The sequence below is a fragment of the Antennarius striatus genome, chromosome 18 (genome assembly GCF_040054535.1).
Source record: "Antennarius striatus isolate MH-2024 chromosome 18, ASM4005453v1, whole genome shotgun sequence".
Lineage (NCBI taxonomy): Eukaryota > Metazoa > Chordata > Actinopteri > Lophiiformes > Antennariidae > Antennarius > Antennarius striatus.
This window is the reverse complement of record NC_090793.1, coordinates 14,905,997-14,931,163: the sequence shown is the minus strand read 5'-3', so window position 1 is coordinate 14,931,163 and position 25,167 is coordinate 14,905,997. Positions and strand designations below refer to the sequence as shown.

The 25,167-nt window shown below is 38.3% G+C and overlaps 1 protein-coding gene across 3 annotated transcripts; it reads left to right on the top strand.

Annotated features, from left to right (window-relative positions):
• Positions 1-806: 806 nt before the first annotated feature.
• LOC137612303 (alpha-amylase-like) lies at positions 807-23,628 on the top strand. 3 transcript variants are annotated; one of them, XM_068340770.1, is made up of 10 exons: positions 861-1,128; positions 13,915-14,075; positions 17,276-17,422; positions 17,497-17,694; positions 18,463-18,693; positions 20,227-20,360; positions 21,379-21,601; positions 21,686-21,807; positions 21,926-22,051; positions 23,399-23,628. In XM_068340770.1, the coding sequence occupies exons 3-10, from the start codon at positions 17,396-17,398 to the stop codon at positions 23,586-23,588; spliced, it is 1,251 nt and encodes a 416-aa protein (XP_068196871.1). In that variant the 5' UTR covers positions 861-1,128; positions 13,915-14,075; positions 17,276-17,395; the 3' UTR covers positions 23,589-23,628. The 3 variants fall into 3 exon arrangements, with proteins under 3 accessions (XP_068196870.1, XP_068196868.1, XP_068196871.1); XM_068340767.1 differs by lacking the exon at positions 13,915-14,075 and having other exon boundaries at positions 844-1,128; XM_068340769.1 differs by lacking the exons at positions 13,915-14,075; positions 21,926-22,051 and having other exon boundaries at positions 807-1,128.
• The last annotated feature ends 1,539 nt before the right edge of the window (positions 23,629-25,167 follow it).

Sequence of the window (25,167 nt, the reverse complement as noted above, 5' to 3'; positions counted from 1 at the left end):
TAATTAATCTTCATATGAAATCTAAAACCCTCCTAAAATATGTTTAACATACTAAAATGTTTCACTGAGGAAAGGATTGATAATTTAGTGAACACAGAAAGGTCAGGTTTGGAAAGACAAAAGTCTTGTTGCCTTGTAATATGATGCACCCAATCCTAGACTACAGCCTCACATGTGATGAATAATTGATCAATCAAGTGGGTGTGTATAAAAGTGGGTGTGTATAAAAAGAACCCCAGCACACCAGACCTTCACATCAACTGGAACGTGACCTCTGACAGCATGCCCAACATTCACCCCAAGATTAAGGCATTAATTATCAAGAGGCTGAAGATCACATCCAATGCTGAGGTGGCTGACATCTTCAGTGTGTGTCAGGGTCAAATACAAAGAATAAGACAAAGATTTGAAAAGCTTGGAGCTGTTTTTCACAGGCCAAGTTCCGGCAACTACCCTGGAGGACCTTTTTGTTGGCTCAAAAATACAAGGCCAGCCCCCTTTACACACCAGGCATAGTCACCTCAAGTCAACAAGAAGAATTTCTAGAATTCTGCCTTGAAATGGTCCCCATGGTTGAAACAGCACCCAGAAACTAGCACTGAACAAAAGGAAATTATAAAAAAGTGACATTCGCTGAGGCCCAAAGCCTCCTTAAAAGGACGGATGCTGGAAAAGTGGTAGAACATGGATTTCTAATAAGATTCTTTGGTTTAATTACATCACAGCCACCACAAATAATGCAGGAGACCTACTGGAGCCTGCATGGATTCCAAATTCACCCAGAAAACAGTTAAGTTTGGTGGAGGAAAAATCATGGTCTGGGGTTATAACCAGTATGGGAGTGTGTGAGAGATTTTCAGGGTGGAACGCAATATCAACAGCCTAAAATATCAAGTAGTGTTAGCTCCCTCTTACATTCCCAAGCATAAAGGGGTCAAATTTTGCAGCAGGATGGTGCTCCATCTCATACTTCCATCTCTACAGAAAAGTTCCACAAAGTGAAGATCAAGGTGCTCGAGGACTGGCCATCCCAGTATTCAGACATGAACATCGTTGAGCATGTCTGGGATAGAATTAAAGAGAAATCATTAAAAGATGAAAGCAAAGAATCTTGATGAACTCTGGGAGGTATGTAAGACTACTTTCTTTGCTATCACTGATGACTTCATCAATAAATTGTATGGATCATTGTCGAACTGCAAGGAGGCAGTCCATCAGGCTCATGGAGGTCATACAAGATATAAAATATGGATCTCACAGAACCGTTACTTAATTTACTGATGTTATGCAACATAGAATAAGCATTTGATGTAAATTTGTTCCATTTACATTACTCTCTATAGGCGACAAAACTTCTCACAGATTTTTCCAAAATCTGACTTGTCTTTGTTCATTAAATGATCAATCCTTCTTCAGTGAAGCATTATATGAGTATATTAAACATAATTTGGGAGGTGTTTAGCTTTCACAGGACATTTCTAAAAACCAATGACTTAAAATCAGGTTATAAGCTTTTTTTTCTACCAAAAGAATAAGCGATAACACTTTTGTTAGGGACCATAATTGATTTGGTACTGGCACTGGCATTGAACACTGAACTGGCTTCAGGAATTCCATTGTTGCCATTCACTTTTGTCCAACTTGTGTACTGCAACAACGACTCGATGGATAGGTATAAAATTTTGTTTTCAATTTCATTGTCACTGGGGAGAATGGATCTTTCTTCACTTTCTGATCCATTTTTCCTCCACCACCGCCTAGAGGAAATGTATTTTCTTGTCCAGGGAAATATCTTAACATTTCCTTGAGGATCTGGCATAAAATTTTCCACTGCCATTTCTGGTTCTCATAAGATTAATCAGAGTACCTTTGAGGATCTTTTGTCAATACGGTCTCTATTTGTTGTTTGTACAAGCATCACCCCTTAGATTTTGATTGGGTGTCTTGTGCCAGAATTTAGATTTTTCCAGGACTTTGTTCTGTTTGGTTTTGTTAAACACCGGCTTCCAAATTTTAGCAAACAGACATCTTAAAGTAATATTTTGAAAATTTCACAAAAGTTTGTGCTATTACTGTTCACAGCTTAGTCTACTGATATTAGCTTTTACTCTGAAACATCAACCTCACATACCTGCTAGCACATAGTTGTGAGAGACATAAGAAAAAATGGCTTGTGGTTCCTTAGAACACAGTCAACATCACTTGCAACTGTTATCCATCTCATGTTAGGCTCAGATTCACAAACTGTATCCCTGTAATGATATTCTGCTGAAAATGCATCCATAAAGTTCTGCAGATGGGTGCAATTTGCCTTGTTTTGCTCTTAATTGTCAGTATCCATGAGGCTAAGTACAGCACACACACTATTATGACATCTGACAACAGCAGAGAAGATAATAGCCAGAAAAACAAAGTGTCATCTGGCAGACTGCGCCAAAAAGCAAGGGCAAGAAATGAGTGTGTATGCGCTTCAATTCAAACAGAGTGAACAAATATTAACATGTTGAGAATACGCTACCACAAAGTCTCTAAACACGCTGAAGATGTTCATCTGGTGTGTAGCTTCTTGGTTTGTTTTGCCACTTACTTTAGATGCCAATAACATTGGGAAAATAAGAAATAAATAAATAAATAAATAGCGGTGTGTGTGTGTATAACCATTTCTTAGTGCTTCGTTCACATTTTTCATATTTATGTAATTTTAAATACGTCCTGCAGGTGTGTAGGTATAGATATACAGTAGGTACAGGTAGGTATGTTGCTTAACAGCTTTTATGGTGTAAGAATGAACAAGAACTGGTTCAAAGCTGTAATCTTACTATGTTTCTTACCAGTTGCTTAGAAATCAGTTCATTAAAATGTTGCTTATTTTAATGTTATTGACTGTATCTAAAGTAGATTTTTAAAAAATCCTATCAAAAGTAGGGATGTAAATAAGAACATTCTTTTCAACAAAGGCCAAAGCATGGCTGTTAAAATTATTGAGACGTGGCTAACAGACAATATCACTGTACCTCGAAATTGCAAAATACAAACCATATTGGCTTAGTTCCTTCATTAGACCTTGATTTGCTCCAACAGAATACCAAAGACAGAACTATGGCTGGTTACTTGGAAAAACAGATGAAATAAATTATGGAGAACGGCACTCATATTCATCAAAACACAATAAGTGTATGAATGGGTCGTTGAGTTGTTCTTACAATAAGGCTCTGAATATAGTTTCCATTGATGGAAATATAACAATGGCGTTCTCTAATGAAGCACCATAAAATGTGGTGGATGAGTTATTTGGTGTATGGTTAATAGACATGATTCATGAGAAGGGTTTCTTTTTGTTGTTACCAATGCTGACATTTACAGTAGAAAATGTAAGGCAGTAGCAGCAGTAGCTCTCCATTTTCCATGTTCATCACCTCCTAAGGATTGGGTGATTTCCTACGCTGGATGGAGTTCTTCCCTCAGTGCTGCTAAGATGCAAAACCCATCATCCTGAAAGCCAAAGCTGAAGTCGAAAAGAAGTGGAAAAGGAGTTTTACTGCTTTTTTTTTTTTCAATGCTTTTCTTTATCTGAAAATGTACAACTGAAACCTTTGCCAGCTGATTATTTGGCTATTTTACAGTTGATATGTGACACAGTTTTTCAGTCATTTTTATTTTTCTTTGTTGATCTGGAGGTAGTAATTTGTTAAATTTTGGACGTGCACATCCTATAATTTGAGGGCTTCAGGACCTACAAAGTATACACCATCTGTTCTCCCGGTATTTGGAGGGTTCTCGCCCAGTTCTTCAGCTTCCTCCCACCTCTAAAACATGTAACTTAGGTGGACTGGTCACTCCAAATGATCTGTAGGTGTGAGTGTGAGCATGAGTAGTTGTTTGTCTGCCGTATGGCCCCTCAATGAGCTGGAATCTTTTTTGGGATGTGCTCCTCTCAGCTGGGATACGCTCCAATGACCTGCAAGGCAGATAAATGGTTGTCGACAAGACGACTGCAATCTCGTCTGTAAGAAGATGAAAGGATGGACATCTCTCCGTGCATATTCAACCCAGTTATGACTCTCAGGGGTATGATACATCCATAATTCCAACTCCAACTCCTGACTATGTCTACAAGCAGTGTTAAAAACATGTGCCAAATGTGCTAACTTTGCACTGTTTTAATGACTTCCTATTTCCTCGCGTGAGACAAGTGTCACTCCTCCTTTTAACCCCGTTCACTCCTCCATCCCTGCGGTGGCACGCCTCAGTCTGAAAACCTCTGTGCTGCACCAACCTCTGTTCATATATTCATTATCTCATTTCTCATCTTTCTTTCAACTCATTCTAGTTATTGTCACTATAATAGGATCAACTGGCACATCCTTGAAGGTTTCTTTTTTGGTCCAACAACTGGCTGTCAAGGATGCCAAATCCTGACTGTGAGGGACCAAAACTCCTGGGCGGACTTTCAAAAACATCAAAGGCCATTATAATAATTTTGTACTAATGATGATCCATTGCCTTTTCCATTGGAGGCAATTTCACTTTTTTGAGTTTGCAGTATGTGTATAGGTTTTATTTGGTGGGTGAATACCGTACAGATTAAGTGTGAAGTAATGTTGCAGAAAAATGTTATAGGTGCTGCAGTTAAGTGGAGCCCTAGTTAGTGAAGTATTAAAGTATTATTATGAAGGAGATGAGGGTAATATGTGCATGAATGCTAACTGCCCGTGAACCCATTTAAAGCATGAGCACAGCAGCATGTCTGGAATCACTTAAACAGAGTGAGAACACATTCCTGTATGTGGAATCTTTGCTCCCAATAGGAGTGTCATTGTTTCCAAAGACAGCTTTACTGTCAAGACACCTTTACTTTCATCATGATTCAGGTAGCATTTTAAAAAAAAAAAAAAAATCATTTTTACTCTTATTTGAAGAAGAAGAACTAGATTTGATTTTGATTTTTAAAAGTACATCTATTCATAAAACCCAAATTACAAAATAATCACGTTGACACAAAATCCAAAAGAGATTCACACAAAAAGGAATTCACATCAGAAACATTCCTGAATGAAGAAAACTAACATTTATCAAACTAAAAACAGAGGCTCTTGTCTCCATGTTGAAAATGCTCCATTCATATTAAAAGTACAGGACTTAAAAAGAAGAAGAAGATTGGAACGCTTCACAAATTTGCAAAGACAAAGATTTTTTTTTTGATTTCTGCAAAAACACTTTAATCACATTCAAACATTTTACAATTTTACATCAGATGAAAGTACTAAAATGCTTCAAAAAACCTAAAAACCGATAAAAATTAGTGCATTATATCAGGAAGTTTTAAAAAGTGAGTTGATCATCAACCAAAGTGCACAGGACATTTTTGTGACACCAGATGTTCCAAAATTATTTAGGTTTTTTGTCATTTTATAAAAACCAAATTCTAGTTTTAAGCGACATCTGATGTTACAGCAAAAAACAGTAGCTGCTTCTTGAACAGTATTGTTTTCAATTCTCCTCTTCCTGGTCACGTAAATTGCGACTTTTGCTTCTCCAGAGATAAAATTTAAAAGCTGCCACTTTCTTTGATTCGATTTATTGTACCCAGCACCGTAAATGAATTTCCTGATACTAAAATTTTCACTGAACAGATTGAAAACATCTGTTAGAAGAGTGAAGAGCACTGCGAAGAAGATTTTGATTTTTAAAAAATACATTTATTCATAAAAGCCAAATTATAAGAAAATCACTTTGACACAAAGTCCAAAAGAGATTAGCACAAAAAGGAATTCACATCAAAAACATTCCTGAATGAAGAAAACTAACATTTATCAAACTAAAAACAGAGGCTCTTGTCTCCATGTTGAATATGTTCCATAGAAGAAGAAGAAAAAGACTCAAACTTTATTGAACAATTTGTCACACTTGTTCCTATTAAAAACTTTAACTTTTAAAACTTTAAGTCATTTCGTACCAAGTGCATTGTGTTTGCTCGGGATTTGTAATGCATTTTTTTTTAAGTGCTTTATTGATCCCAAGATGGGAAATTCTTCTCTGCATTTAACCCATCCCTGAGGAACAGCCCTCAAAGCTGAAAACTGGAGTTAAGCATCTTCCTCTTGGACACACCTCAATGTATACTGTTCAAATAAATTGTAATACTGATATTTACCCTTACAAACTCATAGACATTCAGTGTAGCAGTATCATCCTTAATATATTTTATTACTTCTGGACAATAATAGGATTAGGGTTAGTGTTTGGCACAGAAGAAACAGTTATTATTATGCTTTGGATACACAGGCCATACTTGTTAGTAGAATCATGTTATTGTTGGCCTCTGTTGACATTTACAGAAACACAGACTTTATTGCCAAATTTAAGCTTTCAGATATTGAAGACAGAGTTCTTGTTTAAATCATGTGATAAGCAAAGCACAAACATTTATTTTATTTTCCACATGTGGTTCTGTTGAAGATGATTCCAAACTGTTTATAAGACAGCGGAGCGCACTCCAGCATTTAGTGACAGCATCACACGATAGTCCAATCTCTGCAGAAATTCAGGAGGATCATTTAAATTAAGCTTAAAGCTACTTTCACACAACTTTAGAGCCCAGTGTCTAAGAGGTATCATAAATGAGCAGTGAGTCATCCCAGCCAAATGTATGGTTCTCTCTGTGGGAGTAGAGGCAGTCAGCCACATAGTTGTCTGTGGTGAAGGCAACTGCATAGGCAGAACTGGAATAGAAGTTTATTACTGGCCACCAAGTTAAGCCCTGCTCACCAAATTGATACCTTGGAACAAATATAACGTAGAAAATCACATATACCCATAAACTGTGATGAAAATGCACACCCATGCATGAATATTCTGGTGGATGGAGAAGCAAACAGGCAGCACAGACATACGCACACTGAGTTTAAGGCTATACTTTGAATGCTCCTGTTTAGTTGTAAGTGGGTGAGAAATGTGGGCAGTCTCTAAAATAAAGTTGAAAATGTTCAGTGAGGTGGAAAGTCAAAAATGTGATTTTAAGTTTGAGTCAGGAAATTCCCTTTCTTTTGCCCATTGAAAAAATGGTTGTTGTGTACATACAAAGAAATAATCAGATTGTATATTTAATATATGTTCTTATTCATCCTAACGGAGCTATTATCTGTTCTTTAATGACAAACAAACTGAAGAGTTTCATAGAAAGCTCTAACTCCTTTGGCAAAAGTAACGTTTGGTCTAGTCAGCCAACGGCTGTCTCACTGCAACTGGGTCCAACAGGCTGATGGTCACTTTTATTGCACCACTGAACACATAAGACAGCATGTAACTTCTGAAACCTTGACATTTTATTTGTAATTTACGTAAATTACGCATTTCTTTTTTAATATACTTTTACCATTTTAGTCAGAGCATACAGTAACATTCTTTAAATTTTTTCGATGAACGCATACTTGAAAATGTTGAGTTGGTAACCAGTGCTGTGTTATAAATTCACAAGAATTTTTTTTTTTTTTTTTACAGTACGCTGTTCCTCATGCCTGTAGGTGCATGGAAAGACATTTTATATGTACCCTGCATCCTGTTACATGCTCTGTCTTTACCTTTAAAGGAATTAAATAGTAATTCACTCTGTTGCCGACCTGAGTCACAAATGGGAGTCTGTGATCTGACATTGTATGTGATGCACTCATAATTGTAACAACGTGTATTAAGGAAAGAAACAAAAACTTCTAACCAACTAAACACCATGTTAATAAATAAATAAATGATGACAATAAAAAATAATGACTATAGTGAATAAAAGTACTTGAGACCTAATTTGAACTCACTTCTCATAAAACTGCGACTTGACTTGGACTCACCCAAGAGAGAACAAAAACTAGACCTGGACTTGGATTGAAGTAATGCTGGTAGCCATTACTTACATACCAATGTGGATCTTAGATTATGTAGCCTAATTTCTTCTGTAATTTTCCAGTTCTATTCTCATTTTTGTCCCTTCTATTATGTTGCAGACGTGATCACATCACAATATGCTTTTTTTAAATGTCCAAATACATCACATTAGCAGCATCAGCCAGAGATGCTCATACATAAATATTAGCAAGTTAAGAAGCTAAATGTGACGAAGATATTTTCTCTGCTAAACACTGGCATAAACGTCAGTACATGCAAAGCTGTCAGCCTTAATGATGATAATTCATTCATTCATTCATTCATTCATTCATTCATTCATTCATTCATCAACCACTTCATTCGCTGTGGCAGGCTGCGGGGGTGGTGGAGCCTATCCCAGCTGCATGAGGGCATGAAACGGGGGAAACTCCAGGCGCGACGCCAGTGCACCACGGTCAATGATGATCAGTAATTAACAAATTCAAATCAATATACAGTACACTTGGTAGACAGTATGCATAGAAAAACATAAAATACAACTTCAATCACCACTGAAAATATTGGTTGATTTTCGGTAAATAGGATTATTTGTAGAATGACATACTATTTTATGAATCATTATTAACTATATTTCTGATGTGGCTTCGCAAAATTTTAATCCAGCAAAGCAAAACGAAATTGAATCTGAAAATGACAGAGAGAAAGCTTTCAGAATTGTTCAACTCTCTTCCCCCTTTCAGGTTGTAATGATTAAATCTGTGGGCACAAATCCACTTACATTCCCTCCTCTGGTTAACTTAATTTGAAACTTCAGGGCTTTTAAAATTGCTGGTTTGTTTGCTGAGTAATTCAGCTTTCTTTCTACAAATCCTTTGAGAGACCTCTTGTGTTGTAAACTTACAAGTGCACTTACAAGCATGAAGCATAGCGTTAATTATGTGTGAGGGTGTCTGCAGTGTGTTTTGGGATGAGCAGATATTAGACAGAAAAAAAGACACCTAGGGACATATTGGGCAGGCTGGATCTATTTCAAATGAAAAACTCACAGCTCTGGTGGTTCTAATTTTAGGTTAGATGTGTATGTTTCCTGATGGAAATTCTCCAAAATTAACTTCCTGAATATTATACAGGGCCTCTAGGTCTACATCCCTTGATAATCTGGACAACTTTACAGCTGCGGTGTGGATATGTCAGGATATTATGGAATTTTGGAAATCAATATGAAGTAGGTTATAAGGGATGGGAAAAGCAATGAAAGCCCGAAGAACTAAAAACAGCGATAAAGATCAGGATTATTAAATTACAATGTAATGTTAGTGCTTGTCAAACAGAGGAAGTTAGAAAAATTGGCAATCCCTGTTACCTTGGTAAGTAACAAGAATTATTCAGTACTGGTAAGCGGAGAAAAAAACAGTTTTATGTTTATGTTCTTAATATTAATATAATATATAATTATAATATATTATCCTGACTACCCCCCTCCCACCATTCAGAGTATCTCAGATAATGTGTGCTGCCTTTAATTAAACACAGTATTTGGAAGTTAAAATCTGATGAATGAGAACAAGATCAATGAGATCTCCCAGCCAGCATACATACTGCTCTTGACAGAAAATGAATAAAAAAAGCATCTTCCTAACTACATTATAATTCAATATAATTTTGCTCGGATAAAAGGTGGAAAAACAGTCAAATATAAAGGACCTTCATATTTTTCTCAAATATGACAAGATGAACTTTACTGACTCACCCACCACCTCTAAGTCCAGCACATATGTGAGTATTTTTCTATGTCAGTGTTTTCCATAGAGGTAGTTTTTGGCTACTGTTGTGGCAATAAGAAAAGAGAAGCAGTCAAAGAGAGAAACTTGGACAGATTTGACAAATGCCAGACTAAACTAAATGCAAGTAAAATATGGAGTGAACAAAAAACTGCTGCTTAGTATGTTGACACAAAATGCTCATTAGTGCAAGATCAGGTCTCTTTCTTTTTTGCCAGCTTCACAACCTGTAATTATTCCTCAAGTGGAAGCCTGAGACCTACAGCAGTGGTGCATCACATTTATGCTATTTTTTTCTTGAGGGAGAGGACTGTTTTAAGAGGGGATTCCTGTGCTTTAATGCTACCTCCCGCCACAGACAGACATCTGCCCCGCACATTGCTGCACTTTAGCAAGGATGATCATCATCTGGTGAACATTTTTGAGTGCTGCTTGCTTGCCAGTTAAATAAATTCCATTCATCAAATAATTTCTTGCAGCACTGGACCCTCATGCTCACTTTAAGCTTAATGAACTCTGGTGTCTTCTGGACATACTGATATAGCCAAGAGATAGTCAGCTGTATGACACTGAAGTGATGTTAGAAAACACATTTGGAACCAATCAAGACTCCTCTCTTTTACACTACCCATTGTTTTGCCTCTTATTACAGTGGTATGAGGGGTAGTGGTTCACATTGTTTATCAAGGACATCACGAATCACATCATCAGTAGATAAGTTAGATTAAACGCAGCTGCCATCATCAACTAATGACAAATCTGACCAAACCCAAAACAAACGAATTGGCAAAAATAGCGCAAACTGTCTGCAAAATAAAACAAACAAATAAAAACAATGTTTTGACTAAAACTGTATGAGATTAGCATGGGTAAGAACACTGAAATGGCTATTTTTCTAAAGTTGGTAGAAATGCTGTCTGGAAGGCTGGATAATCATTACCCATCAATCCCCTAAAAATAAGATATAGTATGTGACACAGGCATGCAGACTGTGACAGTGGGGCAAGGAAGACTGATTGGGATTGGGATTTAGGGCAATTGGGACTCCAGTACATGATCAACAAAGAACAGGAACAGCAGGGGAAAAATTCTACCCAGTCTGCCCATCCCATCACCAATCCTCCTCTCCCAGCCCTTCCTCCTCAATCTGGAGGAGAAGAGCAGTTTAACACAAAGAAGGCTCTATTTCTTAAAGCCAGCAGTGATATCATGGAAAATTATGTCAGTCAGGTGTGGCAGAGACTTGAAGGGATCATTGCTGCTCTCTTATACTTTATCTATTTTTTAAACTAAATTTATAACAGTATCTAGTCTGGTCATTTATCTCTGAAATGTTATACGTTCATAGTTTCATCCTAACATCCTGACCAGCAATTACATTTTGAATGTAAGTATTTAGGGATGCTTTCATGTTTTTCAGTTGAAATGCTGCAGCCTATAATTCTGTTATTGTAGTATGAAAGGAAAAATGTCTCAAGAGGAGAAACTACAAGTATTTCAGACATACAGGGGCGCTTAGGAATTTTCCTCACAGTAAAACTGTAGCTCATGGACCATGAAAGCAAAGCTCTTATTTCCCGCTGACTACTGTGAAAGAGGATCATAAAATTGACTCCATCTGTAATTTGACGGTGAACTTTCCAGTCACCAGCAGCAAAACGACATTCCTTTTATTAAATTCTGTTAAGATACACTTTAAATAATGTATCTCAAAGCATGTTGTCATAAGAATTACATCGGGCAATTTACAGTGAATTGAGATTAATGGAAAACAAGATGGATTTGAACAAACTTTGTTACGGTAGTTAATAATTACGAATTGTTAAGTGCTATGACTAGCAATGTTAAGACCCAATGTTATATATTTGATATGACTATCCATTTTACTGATAAAGAATGAGAAATTTATATAGAGTTAAATTATTAATTTTTTTTTCAAATGAGCATCAGTACACAAGCTTTACAAATGCCAAGAACTACACCGCTACTGTAAATATCTTAAAGCAGGGGTGTGGTTCAACTGCAGGATGGTGGTTGAAAGACGCAGGGATTGTTTAGAGCTTTGCTCATGCCAGTGTTTAAATGTCAGAGTGTCTCAGTCTCTGTTGCTTCAACTCCATTATGTGTCCATTACAAGTCCATTACAAGTACCAGTGAGGTTTTGAGAGCTAATTTTTGCATTTTTTTTCCCCATCATCTTTTACATTACCCTCATTGTTGGCTGATGAACATATGTTTGATTTCTCAATGTGAGAAGCATGCAAGCACAAGAAGACATAGTCAAGGCAAGTGTGAGAAAGAGAGTGTGTGTTTGAATCTATGGGTTACGTAAAACTATAAAGGTGTTTGAGTTCATCTCCGCAAATGGGAGACTGTGTGTGTGTGTGTGTGTGCGTGTGTGTTTGTGTGTATGTGTGTGCGTGTGTGTATGTGTCTGTGCTAGCAGGTTTCAGAGCGTGAACCTCTCCAAGGAGACTTGCGCTGCTGCTGTTATTTTTTGAGTGAGATGGAAAGCTTTTCTCACCATCTGCACAACATATCATCATGGCAAGAAAAAGAGGATAAGGAAATTTTCCTTTGGAAGAGCTTAGAATTTAGGACTTTTTCCTTCCTTGTATGCCTAGTTTAGTTGAGGTAACCTGGAACCCTCCCAAAACGTGATTCATTTATTGAAATTTCAATGAAAAGGAAAAATGTGGTGACATTTCTCGGTCATAGCAAGAAGCATTCAGTTGCTTTAATGGGATGTTATGACCAAGAATAATGGAATGTCTAGGGTGCTGGGACAGTAACTGGTAACCAATAATAACCAGGAGTCAGGATTGTAAAGCGAGAGGAAGAGGCTTTATTTTTATATTTTATTTTTGTTGTTCTGAGAACAAGTAAAAATAAACAAAATGTGGTGGAAGAAGGGAGCAAAGGTCATGCCAAAATTATAAAAAAAGTTTACAACAAAACTACCCCTGTCTGATCATTATGAATGCAATAAAAAAAAACCAACAACAACAACAACAACATGCCTGCTCTAAAAAACAGACAGAAATAAATATAAATACAAACGTTGTCACTGACCACTTACCTAGTGTGTTTGACAAAGGAACATTTACTTGGTGGAAAATGTATAAGGCGGCCCCAAACTTACCAACTCCCCACCTCTTAATTCGGTTTGAACGTCGCAAAGGACACCACTGGATGTGGATTCCTGAACAAACTAAAGAAGGGCAGATGATTCTGTTTCAGTGTTCTCGCGCAAGCTTTAAATACTTACAGTAAAAAAATTGATGCTACCTTGGGAAAAAATACACTTCCATTCAACAAAAATATTCACAATTTATCCATTTCTCCACTTAAATTTCAAACCTGGAAATAGCCATTATGTTTTGCTCTTGCACGTTTCTCGTGCGAGTTTATCGTCATGAGACTCACCTGCATTATTCAGTCTCATTAAAATTGACCGAATGGCAACATGAAGCTTGCTTATTTTACACGCTGCAGGGAGAGAATGATGAGTTAGTCTAACATTATCACCATTCCTCCGAAAGAGATGCAAAACTTCATAAAGGGAAGGGAGACATCCTGCTGGAATGTAACATGGGATCATTTAAAAGTTATGCAAAGTGATTCTTGCTTGTGAAACAACAAATACTTCACATGACCGCTCTCATACCATAACATCGCTTCATCTAGTGTAAGGTTTTTTTTTTCTCTTTAAAACCACTTTTTAAGCAGCAAACCTTTTTTGTGTGTGTTTCATTTATAACAACATTATCTGACCTGTGCACACTGTATTATTTCTTTTATGCTGCATGCCATGTGGCATCTGTTTCCAACCAGTTCTTAAGGAAGAGTTGTCTGGAGAGTGACTCGAGGTGTGAAGGATGAGATTCATACAGCTTCTTATCTTTCCATCTGCTCCCCTTTTTCATTTTTTCTACGCTCCCCCTTCCTTTTTCCGCTCACTCCCTCTGTGTTTTTATTCATTTACTGTAAACTATAGCAAACCTCTGTCAAAACCACACATGAACACATGCACAAATGCATGCACACAAGCATGTACGCACACACACACACACACACACACACACACACACACACACACAAACACAGTCTCCCAATTGCGGAGACGAACTCAAACACCTTCCCATGCTCCTTCTTTTACTTTCCTTGTTGTCTTTCACAACCTGTTCTTATTCTTTTATGAAGTTTTCTCTCTTAATCTGCTGACACTTTTCTTAATATGGCTCTTACTCTTTCACAGTCCTCTCAAGTCCCCACCCCCACCCACCTTTCCGTGACTCTTCTACTTTCCCATGACACATCCAGGGGTGGAAATTGACCAGTTTCTCTCCTTTCACCTGGTGTCAGTGCTTGAGCTGTGAAAGAAAGCTTTGTACCCCAAATGCTTCATCACCTCTGGAGGTATGTCCTGTGTTCTACACACAGAAAATGACTTTGGTCTGTCTGGAATTTTGTCTGCCCACAGGAAAATGTGAGGCGCTTAAGGCCGTAACTTATACTTCTGACGTCTCCGTTCAGACAGCATGCTTAAAACATTGTACCAGCAATTCAAAGTAAGAAACCATAGTAATGGTATAACATATATTGATATAGTAATTGCAAATGACAATGTTAAAATAATGCAACAGCATGACAGGGTGGCCTGGTAGTAATTAACCTTCTGGAAATTTCAGCAACTGAATAATTGATAAAGCTTACTGATTATAAACTTATGTGATGAGGAAGGCTTCAAAGAAAGTGTTCTTCTTTCTACTCTCCTGCTTTCTGTAGCCTTATAGTGAATTTCAGTTCATTTTTTACCTGTCTGGCCAGAAAAGATTTTATTGTGAAGCGTTTTCACAGCTCATCACTGTCAGAGCTCATCAATTTTCAACTGAAAAGCTCTAATAAGATACTGCATGAAAACGTCTCACTACCAACAGCATATGAGCAAGGCTAGTGTCTAGATATCATTACAAAATACTGGAGCAATAAAGAGACAGGCCAAAAACAGATGACCATTGATGATTGTGTGTATGTGGTCTAAGTTAAATGATGTAATTTCTTCTTGTTCAGTACAACTTTTTATTGGAAAATGTACAAAGTTCTCAAAATAGATAATCAGTTATTTCACTATGAAAGTAAATTTTGAGTAAAGAAAAGTGTTTGTTGTAGGTGTATTGAAGCCTTCCTCACCATATAAGTTTATTATCAAAAATCCATATCAATTATTTAGTTTAACATTAATAATAAAATGTTACGCTTCAGAAATCACCAAAGAATGTCCCTGCGCCCGTGAGCAAGGTAGTCCAACCTGAGGATGAAAGTTGCACTGTAAAATTACAACTTTATCTCTTTAGACCTTATGTGTCATCAGGTAAGGACATCCGTCTGTACCGAGCTGAATTACCTGTCAGTATTTCCACCACTTATGTTTTGGGGCCCCTTACATTTTGCATGCCTGTGACCCACTGATACTCTGGGGGGAGCGACCCAAAACGAAACCCAGTATGGCAGGTCAGATGTTTGGATGACACATTCACCACAGGGGAGCCTGGAGGGGCAGGAACTGGGTCATATATCGAACAGGTGGGGTGAGGCATGATGAGGCCCACCAGAGTTTATTGTAAAAAAGAAAAGAAAAAAAGCTTCCAATACACACACTTACAGTTAGTGTGGCATTGAATGCCCTTCTGTGCACAATGCACCCTTGGTGTGTCAGTGAAATATATTCTAATGCTGTTCATTTGTGGTTGCTGTTGTAATACTGCACATATTGAGTAACAATACCAGAATATCAAAAATACAGCACAAAAATCTAGATTTCCTCGAAGTTGGTTTGACAATGTGATACTTCAGCTCTTTTTTTTACCAGTTTGGCCAACAAATTTTTTTTTTTGTGGATCACCGTTTCATAAGTGTTCAGTGTATTTTGGAGTACTTGCATGTAAAATAAGTAATTTAAAATAAATTATTAGATCTTGCCCGAAGTAAGTTATAAGAGACACAGTCAACTAGGTTCTGTGGCAAAACTTTTGGCTAACTCTGAGACTTTGATGAATATGCCTCAGGTTGTTATTTGCTTTGCCCAAAATAGATCTTTATTTGATTTCAATGTTTGCTACTCATGGGAAGTTAACACCAGCTATATCAACATCATGTGGTTATTGGACTGAACCAAGGAAAACATTTGCTTTGGCAAATTAATCATTTATTAATTTGTCATCCAGTTTTGCTGTTGAATCCTACAGATCATCTACCACATGAGAGGGTAAATGTATCTTTACAGTGTTAGTCTCAGTTAATTTTGACCTGCAAAAATGATGTCTAAAACATTGCCATGCACATAAATACATTGTGTATTTCATGTTAAGAAGTTTGCAGATATGTGGATAAAAGAAGGATGAAACATTGCAGATGATGCCCCAGCCGGAAAACTGAAAAGGCCACATGTAGTCTGGCATCAGAGCAAACTGTTCACGTAGTATTCTATTTTCTGAGTTGTTTTGACATTACATGAAATCTTAATTTTTAGGGTGTTAATGTTTGCATTAAGCTAAATCCTCTTGCCATGTTCATTGGCCCTCATCCTGGGGGCGGCAGTAGCTCAGTCCACTAGGTGTTGAGCTGGGGACTGGAGGGTAGCCGGGTCAAGAACCAACTATAGACCAAAAACTAGGAGTGTGAACTAGTAGTTGAGATGTGCCAGTTCACCTCCTGTGCACTGCTGAGGTGCCCTTGGGCAAGGTACTGTCCCCAAAACAAGTTATTCATTGGGCGCACCAGAAAGGAGCATACTGTGAGAAACAAACTGTTTCTCACAGTATGCCACCTGTTTTTGGAACTGTGACAACTTGTTTTTCTTTGAGGGGAAAGGTAGGAGCCAGTGAGCATGAAAAACTTGTTTAGTGTTGATGCTAATAATACTGATAAGTCTCTCATTGGTTAAACAAATGAATAGATGAATGGTATAATTAGCAATGATAGGAGACCTTATAATTAGATATTCTCCTTCATCCAGAATGAGGTTGTTCATTCTGATAGCGTTTTTTGGGCTTGGTCTCACCCAGTACAATCCTCATACGAAGCATGGCAGAACTGCGATTGTCCACTTGTTCGAGTGGCGTTGGGCAGACATCGCTGCGGAGTGTGAACGTTTTTTGGGTCCAAATGGCTATGGTGGAGTTCAGGTGTGTACAGCCAAACACAGACAAAATGTCTAGAGAAAGGTGATATTTTGTTTTCAAATAAATGTTATAATATGTTCACAGGTCAAAGGCAACAAAGATAACAGCTTAAACAGATTTAAAGGTCAATATGCAGTATTTTGATAGTGTCATAAACACAGTGTCATAAACCTTAAAAAAGGAGGGATTTCCTGAGAGCTAATCATCATTCTATTTTATGTTGTGTATTCAAGTCATACTTCTCTGTTTAGTCTGATGGATACAGAAGAATTAGGAGAACTTCTAAAATAAAATATTTTTCATGAGGATGTTCCCTTTCTTTTGGAGCCATTTAGACCTGCACTTGCTTTGGTTTGGAGGACTGTTTAGGACTGTCAAAAAGGACAATGGGTGTAATGTGTTGCTAATATGTCATGAAACTTCTGCATTGCCCAGATCTCCCCCCCAAATGAGCACATTTTGCTGAATGAGCCCTGGAGGCCCTGGTGGCAGAGATACCAGCCAATCAGTTACAAACTTTGCTCAAGATCTGGCAACGAGGATGAGCTGAGAGATATGATCACTAGATGCAACAACGTCGGAGTAAGCTACATCTAAACAGTGATTCTGTGAAAGCGCTATGAATAATGATGTTCAGTGTTTGGTAATACCCACAGGTGAACATCTATGTAGATGCTGTCATCAACCACATGTGTCGTGCTGGAAGTGGAGAGGGAACCCACTCTTCATGTGGGAGCTGGTTCACTGCTAGCAAGAGGGAATTCCCCAGCGTCCCCTTTTCCTCCGGGGATTTCAATGACAACATATGCACCACTCGCAGTGGTAATATTGAGAGTTATTGTGATGCCAGACAGGTATGAATGTCACAGTGCAGAATAGAATTTATAATATTTATTGCATTTTGAATTTCACTCTAATTGTTCTCTTCAGTTAGGATCCGTATCAAAATGATAAAAAGCAAACAATATAAAATCCACACAGAAACCACAAAAACCTCATTGTATACAGAAACGAATGGGACAAAATCACAAATAATGACATAGTGGGGTTTTAAAAAAAAAAAAAAAAAAAAATTATCACCTCACACAAGCACAGTAGCAGCAGAAACATTTAAAGATAAGCTTAGAGAGATGTGGGTCGTATATTGCTTGCTTCGTCCTTTGTCTTCTTACTTATTGTTTTATCTTTACTGCTTCATTTCATCACTTCATCTAATAATTCATCCCTTAAAATCCCTTTTTTTTATCTTCTTACTCCCTATTTTAGTTTGCTCAGGGGCTTTAATAGTAATTGCAAGTGTTTTAAGCTGCATAACCTGTAAAATATAACTTTTTATCATTGTTTCTATGCCCTTGCAGCATTAGGTGAGATTCCTATAGCCCCGTCTTGTGCATATAATGTCATTTCTGAGAATCTTTCTTGCCTGAATATTAACCACGAATCAGAACCAGGAAGAATGGCCGACAATGTGTGAATTGTACAATGGGGGCAGCAACCTCTTTTCCTGCATGGTCACACACAATCAAGCACAAGAACACCTGACTCCAAATGGTGGTTTGGATTCAGTGTATTCTCGATAAGTAAAATTTAATTGGGATCTAAGTGCTCATTTATTTCTCCAGGTGCGTAATTGTCGTCTGGAAGGTCTGTTGGACCTTGACTTGGACAAAGATTATGTCAGAGGCAAACAGGCTGATTACATGAACAAGCTGATTGACATGGGTGTGGCTGGATTTAGAGTGGATGCCTGTAAACACATGTGGCCTGATAACCTGGCTGCTATCTACGATCGTCTGCAGAATCTCAACATCAAATGGTTCCGTAATGGCTCAAGACCTTTTATCTACCAAGAGGTAAATTTAAAAGATGTTTTCTATAAGAAAAACTTGAGAATAATTTTGCATTCAGGTTAATGATTGTACATACACATCTTCATGCAATCATAATTGGATAAACACAAATGACCAATATTTGTAAGTCATGCTGTTACAACATGGCTCATAGGGCGCAACAAGAAATTACAATGCACTGAAATAAATTAAACAAATGAACACATATTTGATGAAAACACAAATATCTCAAAACAACAAAAATCAAAATCATGGTGGAGCAGCAAGAGTGCAGCAGCTTCCCAGCTACTGATGGTAGTGTCCTCCAGTCGGGGTATGGACCCAAATGCAGGACACCGTAGGCAAATCTTTGATAATATAATTTAATCACAACAGAAATTCAGACAGAACAAGGCCAAAACAACACAGAACTACAGGCAAGACTTCAGAAAAACTACTACAGGCATAAAACCAAACTTAAGAAACAAACCAGCAAAGAGCACTGATCGAACCTGGCTTAACGAACCTGGGTGTGCTGATGAGCAGCAAGTGTGGAGAGGACCAACAGGTGTGGAGCCGTGGCTCCTCCCACAAGTTTGGCCTCTCTCCCTGCCACACACCAGGAGCTTTGACAAAAAAGAGATAAGATTTACTTTATTTATCCCAAACTGGGAAATTTAAATGGGAGATATAAAAACAGGGTGAAAATGGCTTTGGCTGTAAAAGATACTACAACATAAAAGGTGTGGGAAAATGAGTTTATGAATGGCAAAAAGAAACACTTAAAACCTTATGTGATGTATGTAACGTTTACGAACCCTCCCCATTCTAATATTAAACCACCACGTATCAGTATTATCTTTTCCCACACGCTTAAAGAGTGTTTAAAGCACTTTTGTGTCTCACGGAAGTGCGATGCGTTCCATGAGTCTTGGAACACAGTGCGCTTCAAATAGCACGCACATACAATATCACGTCCCTACCTACTAAAAATCAGCGTTGTAGTGATGCCGTGCATCTTCAACCGCAAACAAGCAATATATATATATATATATATATATATATATATATATATATATATATATATATATATATATATATATATATATATAAACGCACGCACGCACACACACACACACGCACACACACACACACACACACACACACACACAAGGGACCTGTGCACATGCAGGGGGAGGCAGAGTGGCAGGCAGCTCCTGCTTGGTGTGCCCAAATGAGCAACTTGTAAGGGGGGACCGCGCCTTGCTCAAAGAGCGCCTCGGCAATGCTCCGGACGTAAGCTGACACCTCCCACTGTCAGCTCACACTCCAGGTGTTTTGGGGGGGGAGCAGGAATCTTGGAATCTTGTATATTGGAACACTGGACGACCCACTCTACCACATGCTCTACCACCGAAACATCCTCAGTGTTGAATCAAAACAGCACACATTAAATGGCTTTGGGTCAACCAACATATGGAGCAATTATAGTTTAATCCATATCCATAATGAACAATTTGGATGATGTGACTTACGTATGTGTTGATTTCCTTTCAGGTTATTGATCTGGGGGGTGAGGCCATCACGTCTAGAGACTATTACCGTCTGGGAAGGGTGACTGAGTTCAGATATGGTGCCAAACTGGGAAAGGTCTTCAGAAAATGGAAAGGGGAGAAGCTGTTTTACACTAAGTATGTTTTTTTTTTCTGTTGTTTCTGAATTTCATATTGCCCCATGGGGACAAGTAAAGTTTTTTTAATTGAATTGAACGTACCATTTCAAAGGGATTAAAATATTTTGAATGCAACAACAATAGCTACACAGTTGCTTTCTAATATTGGTTTGGACAGGTTTTGTAATGTTTTTTTGGAGGCATCAGTGTGTGAAGTGAGGCCAACATAGGGTGTCACATACTTCATCATGTTCATGACATTTATTGTCTCTTCTAAATTGTTAAACTTGTTGATAATCCAGGCAGCCTGTTGGCATGGTGGCTAGCAAGGTTCCCTCATAGCAAAAAGGTCCCTGGTTTGATTCTGTGTGGAGTTTGTTTGTTCTTCCTGTGTCTGCATGGGTTCTCTCCAGGTTCTCTGGTTATAAGTAATAACAATAAACTGGTGTCTCATCCGAGGTGTACCCCACCTTTCGCCCTTAGCCAGCTTAGCTAGTCTCCATGCGACCCATGATCCGCAAGGTGGATAAGCAGCTGTCGATGAGATGAATGCGATTGTCTGAAAATGGACAGAAGGGTGGAAGTTTTTAAATCCCAACTTTCACACTAGTTTGTATTATATTCCAGTACAGCGAACCTTTAACAATTTAAACTGGAGTTGTTAGTGGTATTTATATCTTAACTTACTTAAAACTTAGCTTACTTATTAATTAGTTCACTTGTTTTAATTGTTTTTCATATTTAATTTGATTTTCACATCATCCTTAAAAACTTCCCAGGTGAATCTAAGTACTCAACAGATAGCTATTTTTTGTGTAAATTGATGCATTGATTAAATACATTTCTTCTTCAGTGCTGAAGAAAACTCTTGAGAGGCAAAACATCTTTAAGCTTGGCCTACAAATACAATTGACTTTATTCAAAACAGAAATCTACCATGACCTGGATGAATGACAATCTCCTTAGAGATGGATGACTTTCTAGACAAAAGAACATTTGTGTCCTCATTTCATTTGTTGTATTGCTTCTATGTGCAGGAATTGGGGAGAAGGATGGGATTTCATGCCAGATGACAAGGCAATTGTCTTTGTTGACAATCACGACAACCAGAGAGGTCATGGTGCTGGTGGTGCCTCCATCATTACCTTCTGGGACTCCAGACTGTATAAGATGGCTGTTGGCTACATGTTGGCTCACCCTTATGGAGTTACTAGGGTGATGTCAAGCTTCAGATGGAACAGAAACATTGTCAATGGAAAAGTATGTTTTTTTCAAAGTGAATAAAGATTTAAATGTACTGGAGACATTTCTTAGTGAGCTTAGTTATCCATCATTATTTCATAGGATCAGAATGACTGGATGGGCCCTCCCAGCCATAGTGATGGATCCACCAAGCCTGTTCCCATTAACCCTGACCAAACCTGTGGAGATGGATGGGTGTGTGAGCACAGATGGCGTCAGATCAAGTGAGTTCACGCCAACCAGATAAAAGTAACAGCTTACCTTAAACTCAGAACTATGGACATTTATATGGAAGTGAAAAACACACACAGGGTGATTTTATTTGGTCTCATCTGTCCTTAGGAACATGGTAATTTTCCGTAATGTGGTCAATGGTCAGCCTCATTCCAACTGGTGGGACAATCAGAGCAACCAGGTTGCTTTTGGACGTGGTAATCGAGGTTTCATTGTCTTCAACAATGATGACTGGTGAGGACTATTTTTTTTCCTCTGGGAAGTTGAGAAATCAATACTCTTCCACCCCTATCCTTAATCACCCTAACCTGCTGCACGTCCTTCCCATCTCTGTCTCTATGTCTTGCCAACCTGTATAGATCAGTCTATCCCCCCTTACTGTCCAACCTAGCATACAAGTCATCATAAGCCCCTTGCTTGGCCTTTTCTACCTCTACTTTCACCTTACTCAGCATCTCCCCATACTTCTGTCTACTCTCCTCAGTCCTCTCAGTGTCAAACTTCTTCTTAGCTGACTTCTTTCTCTGTATACACTCCTGTACCTCTTCATTCCACCACCAAGTCTCCTTATCTGCTTTACTTCCAGATGATACACCAAGTACTCTCCTACATGTCATCCTGATCACATTAGAAGCACCTCCTGACCACCCAGAGCCTGTCTTAACTCCTTCCTAAAAGTCATACAGCACTCCACCATTTTGTCCACTGCTTTGCCTTTGCCATCATGGAGCATACCCACTAACAACACTTAACATCAGACCTTCGTTTTGTAGCTTCAGACTCATCACTCTATCTGACACTTTTTTTTTGATACTCTGACACTGTATCTCAAGGAGATAACAAACACCTCCTTCAAGATAACTCCTACTCCATTTCTCTTCCTATTTACACCATGATAGAACAAGTTGAACCCTACTTCTAAACTTCTAACCTTGCTACCTTTCCACCTGGTCTCCCCGACACACATTTTGTCCACCTTCCTCTTCTGCATCATGTCAACCAACTCTCTACCTTTTCTTGTCATAGATCCAACATTCAACGTCCCTACTCTCAGTCCTATAATCTTGGCGTTCCTCTTCTCTCTCTTCCTACAAACACACTTTCCTCCTCTCCTTCTTCAACCAACAGTAGTCCAATTTCCACCGGCACCCAGTAAGTGAACAGGGTGCCGGTCATTGTTGACCTAGGCCTCGACCCATCCGGTATGGAAGTCATAGATTTCATTTGCATGTTTGTGGCCGCAAGAGGACACGAGCCAGTGTCTTATTGTGCCGGTCCCAAGTCCGAATAAATACAGAGCGCTGTGTCAGGAAGGGCATCTGACGTTTACCAAATCAAACACGCAAATTGAACCACCCATGCTCCTAAATGAAATTGTTGAATATACAGTACATGTGAACCATTTTATTCTAACGATATTAAAATTTTAAGACAATGTGCCATGCATTTCACTGTCATTGAATGTGTAAGCCTTAAGATGTATCTCAACATAACTTGAGGTATATATTATACATATTATACATCTATACATGTTTGCAACCTGGTTTTTAACAGTAACCTGTATGCTGTGATTGTCTTCAGGGACCTGGATGTTATGCTGAACAGTGGCATGCCTAGTGGAACCTACTGTGATGTGATTTCTGGACAGAAGGAAGGAAACAAGTGCACCGGGAAGCAGGTTGAAGTTGGTGACAACGGCAAAGCCCACTTCAAGATTAGCAACAGAGATGAAGATCCCTTTGTTGCTATACATGCCAATTCTAAGCTGTAAACACATCACAGATGACAAAATAAATGTCTATTAATCAGCATTAATTTTTTTTTTTCAACAAACCAAAGAAAAATTGAACATGGAATTCATATTAGCATATTAGCTGTGGTCACATGTTATGTCTTCCATTAGGCTTGGTAAATCTGTTGCAGCATTGCTTTCAGTCACTTCTTTCAATATCCCACAGAATCCCTGTCATGCTTGTCTTTACTGAATATGCCTCCATTATAAATATATAAAAACAGCTGATCTGTGGCGATGTGTGAGATTCCACAGTCATCATTCAGTCCTTACAGCAGTGGTTTTTATCCTTGTTGGAGGTGCCGAACCCTGCTGGTTTCATTTGCTCACTCACCGAACCCTTCTTTGGTAAAAATAAATAAATAAATAAATAAATTTCAAAATTAATTCTTTTATCAAATTTAAGACATAAATATATGTTTTACTGGTGTATTTAATGAATAGTGCATTAATGTCACCTTTTTCAAAGAACAAAACCAAGACAGTGCATGAAATGACATGAAATGACCTACCTGCAAATCAGTGTGACTTCTGCTGTTATTGAGAGACCAGTTCAGATATATGTGGCTTCACCTTGACAAGTGCTACTCTTATGTCATTTTCACAGCAAAGTCTGTTTATTTTGTTTTCCATGCAGCTTATGGAAGTGTTCCTTTATTTTTGCCAGTGCGAGACTAGAGTTGCTCAACTTGACATTGCAAATCATGCAGGACACCGACTCCCATCACGTTCCGTTATACAGTACTGTACATTTAAATTCACGTTGCACATATTCGTCCGACCACTTTTTTTTGCTCAACATAGTTGAGGATGATCATTTATCGTCCAGGAGGACGATAAATGATGTCAAATAATAGAGGCTGAAGTAGTTTCTGGATTGGGTTTGATAAGGTCAGACTAAGACTTTCAAATTAATTGAAGATCATTTTTGGTTTAGGGCTCAAATCTAGCGAGAAATTAAAAATAGATGCAACTCCTCCAACTCGGCCTGAGACTCGAGGGATCTGATAATTTAGGTGACTAGGAGGAGTAGCTTCATTTAGGGAAAAATACTCATTCTCACTTAGCCAGGTTTCCGTTAAACAGAATAAATCTATATGATATAATGTGTTATAATGTCATTGATTAAAAAAGCTTTTGAAGACAGAGATATAATATTTAGGAGACCACATTTTATCGTTTTGTACTCTGGAGCTGTTGAAGTCCTGGTTTTGGATTTTTGTTCAATTTGGATGTACAGTTGCTTTCTCTGGACTTGAAATGACTTAAGTTTACATGAATTAACTTTAAATGGTCGAGTGACAGACACACTCTCAATGGTGTGTACAGTGACAATACAGTAGGTGAAAGTGTAGTGGGTAACATTACAGTGGGTAACATTACAGTGGGTGAAGGTACAGTGGGTGACCGTTCTAGGAGTGCAGAGACCTGTTTAAGACTGTGACTCTGCATCCCGGTCTCAACTCTGGGTCAGGGTTTTGGGGCAGAAATAAACGTGGTCAGATTTTTTGACAGGAGAGCAGCGCCATTCCAAGTGGGATGTATGCCGTTTCTCCTA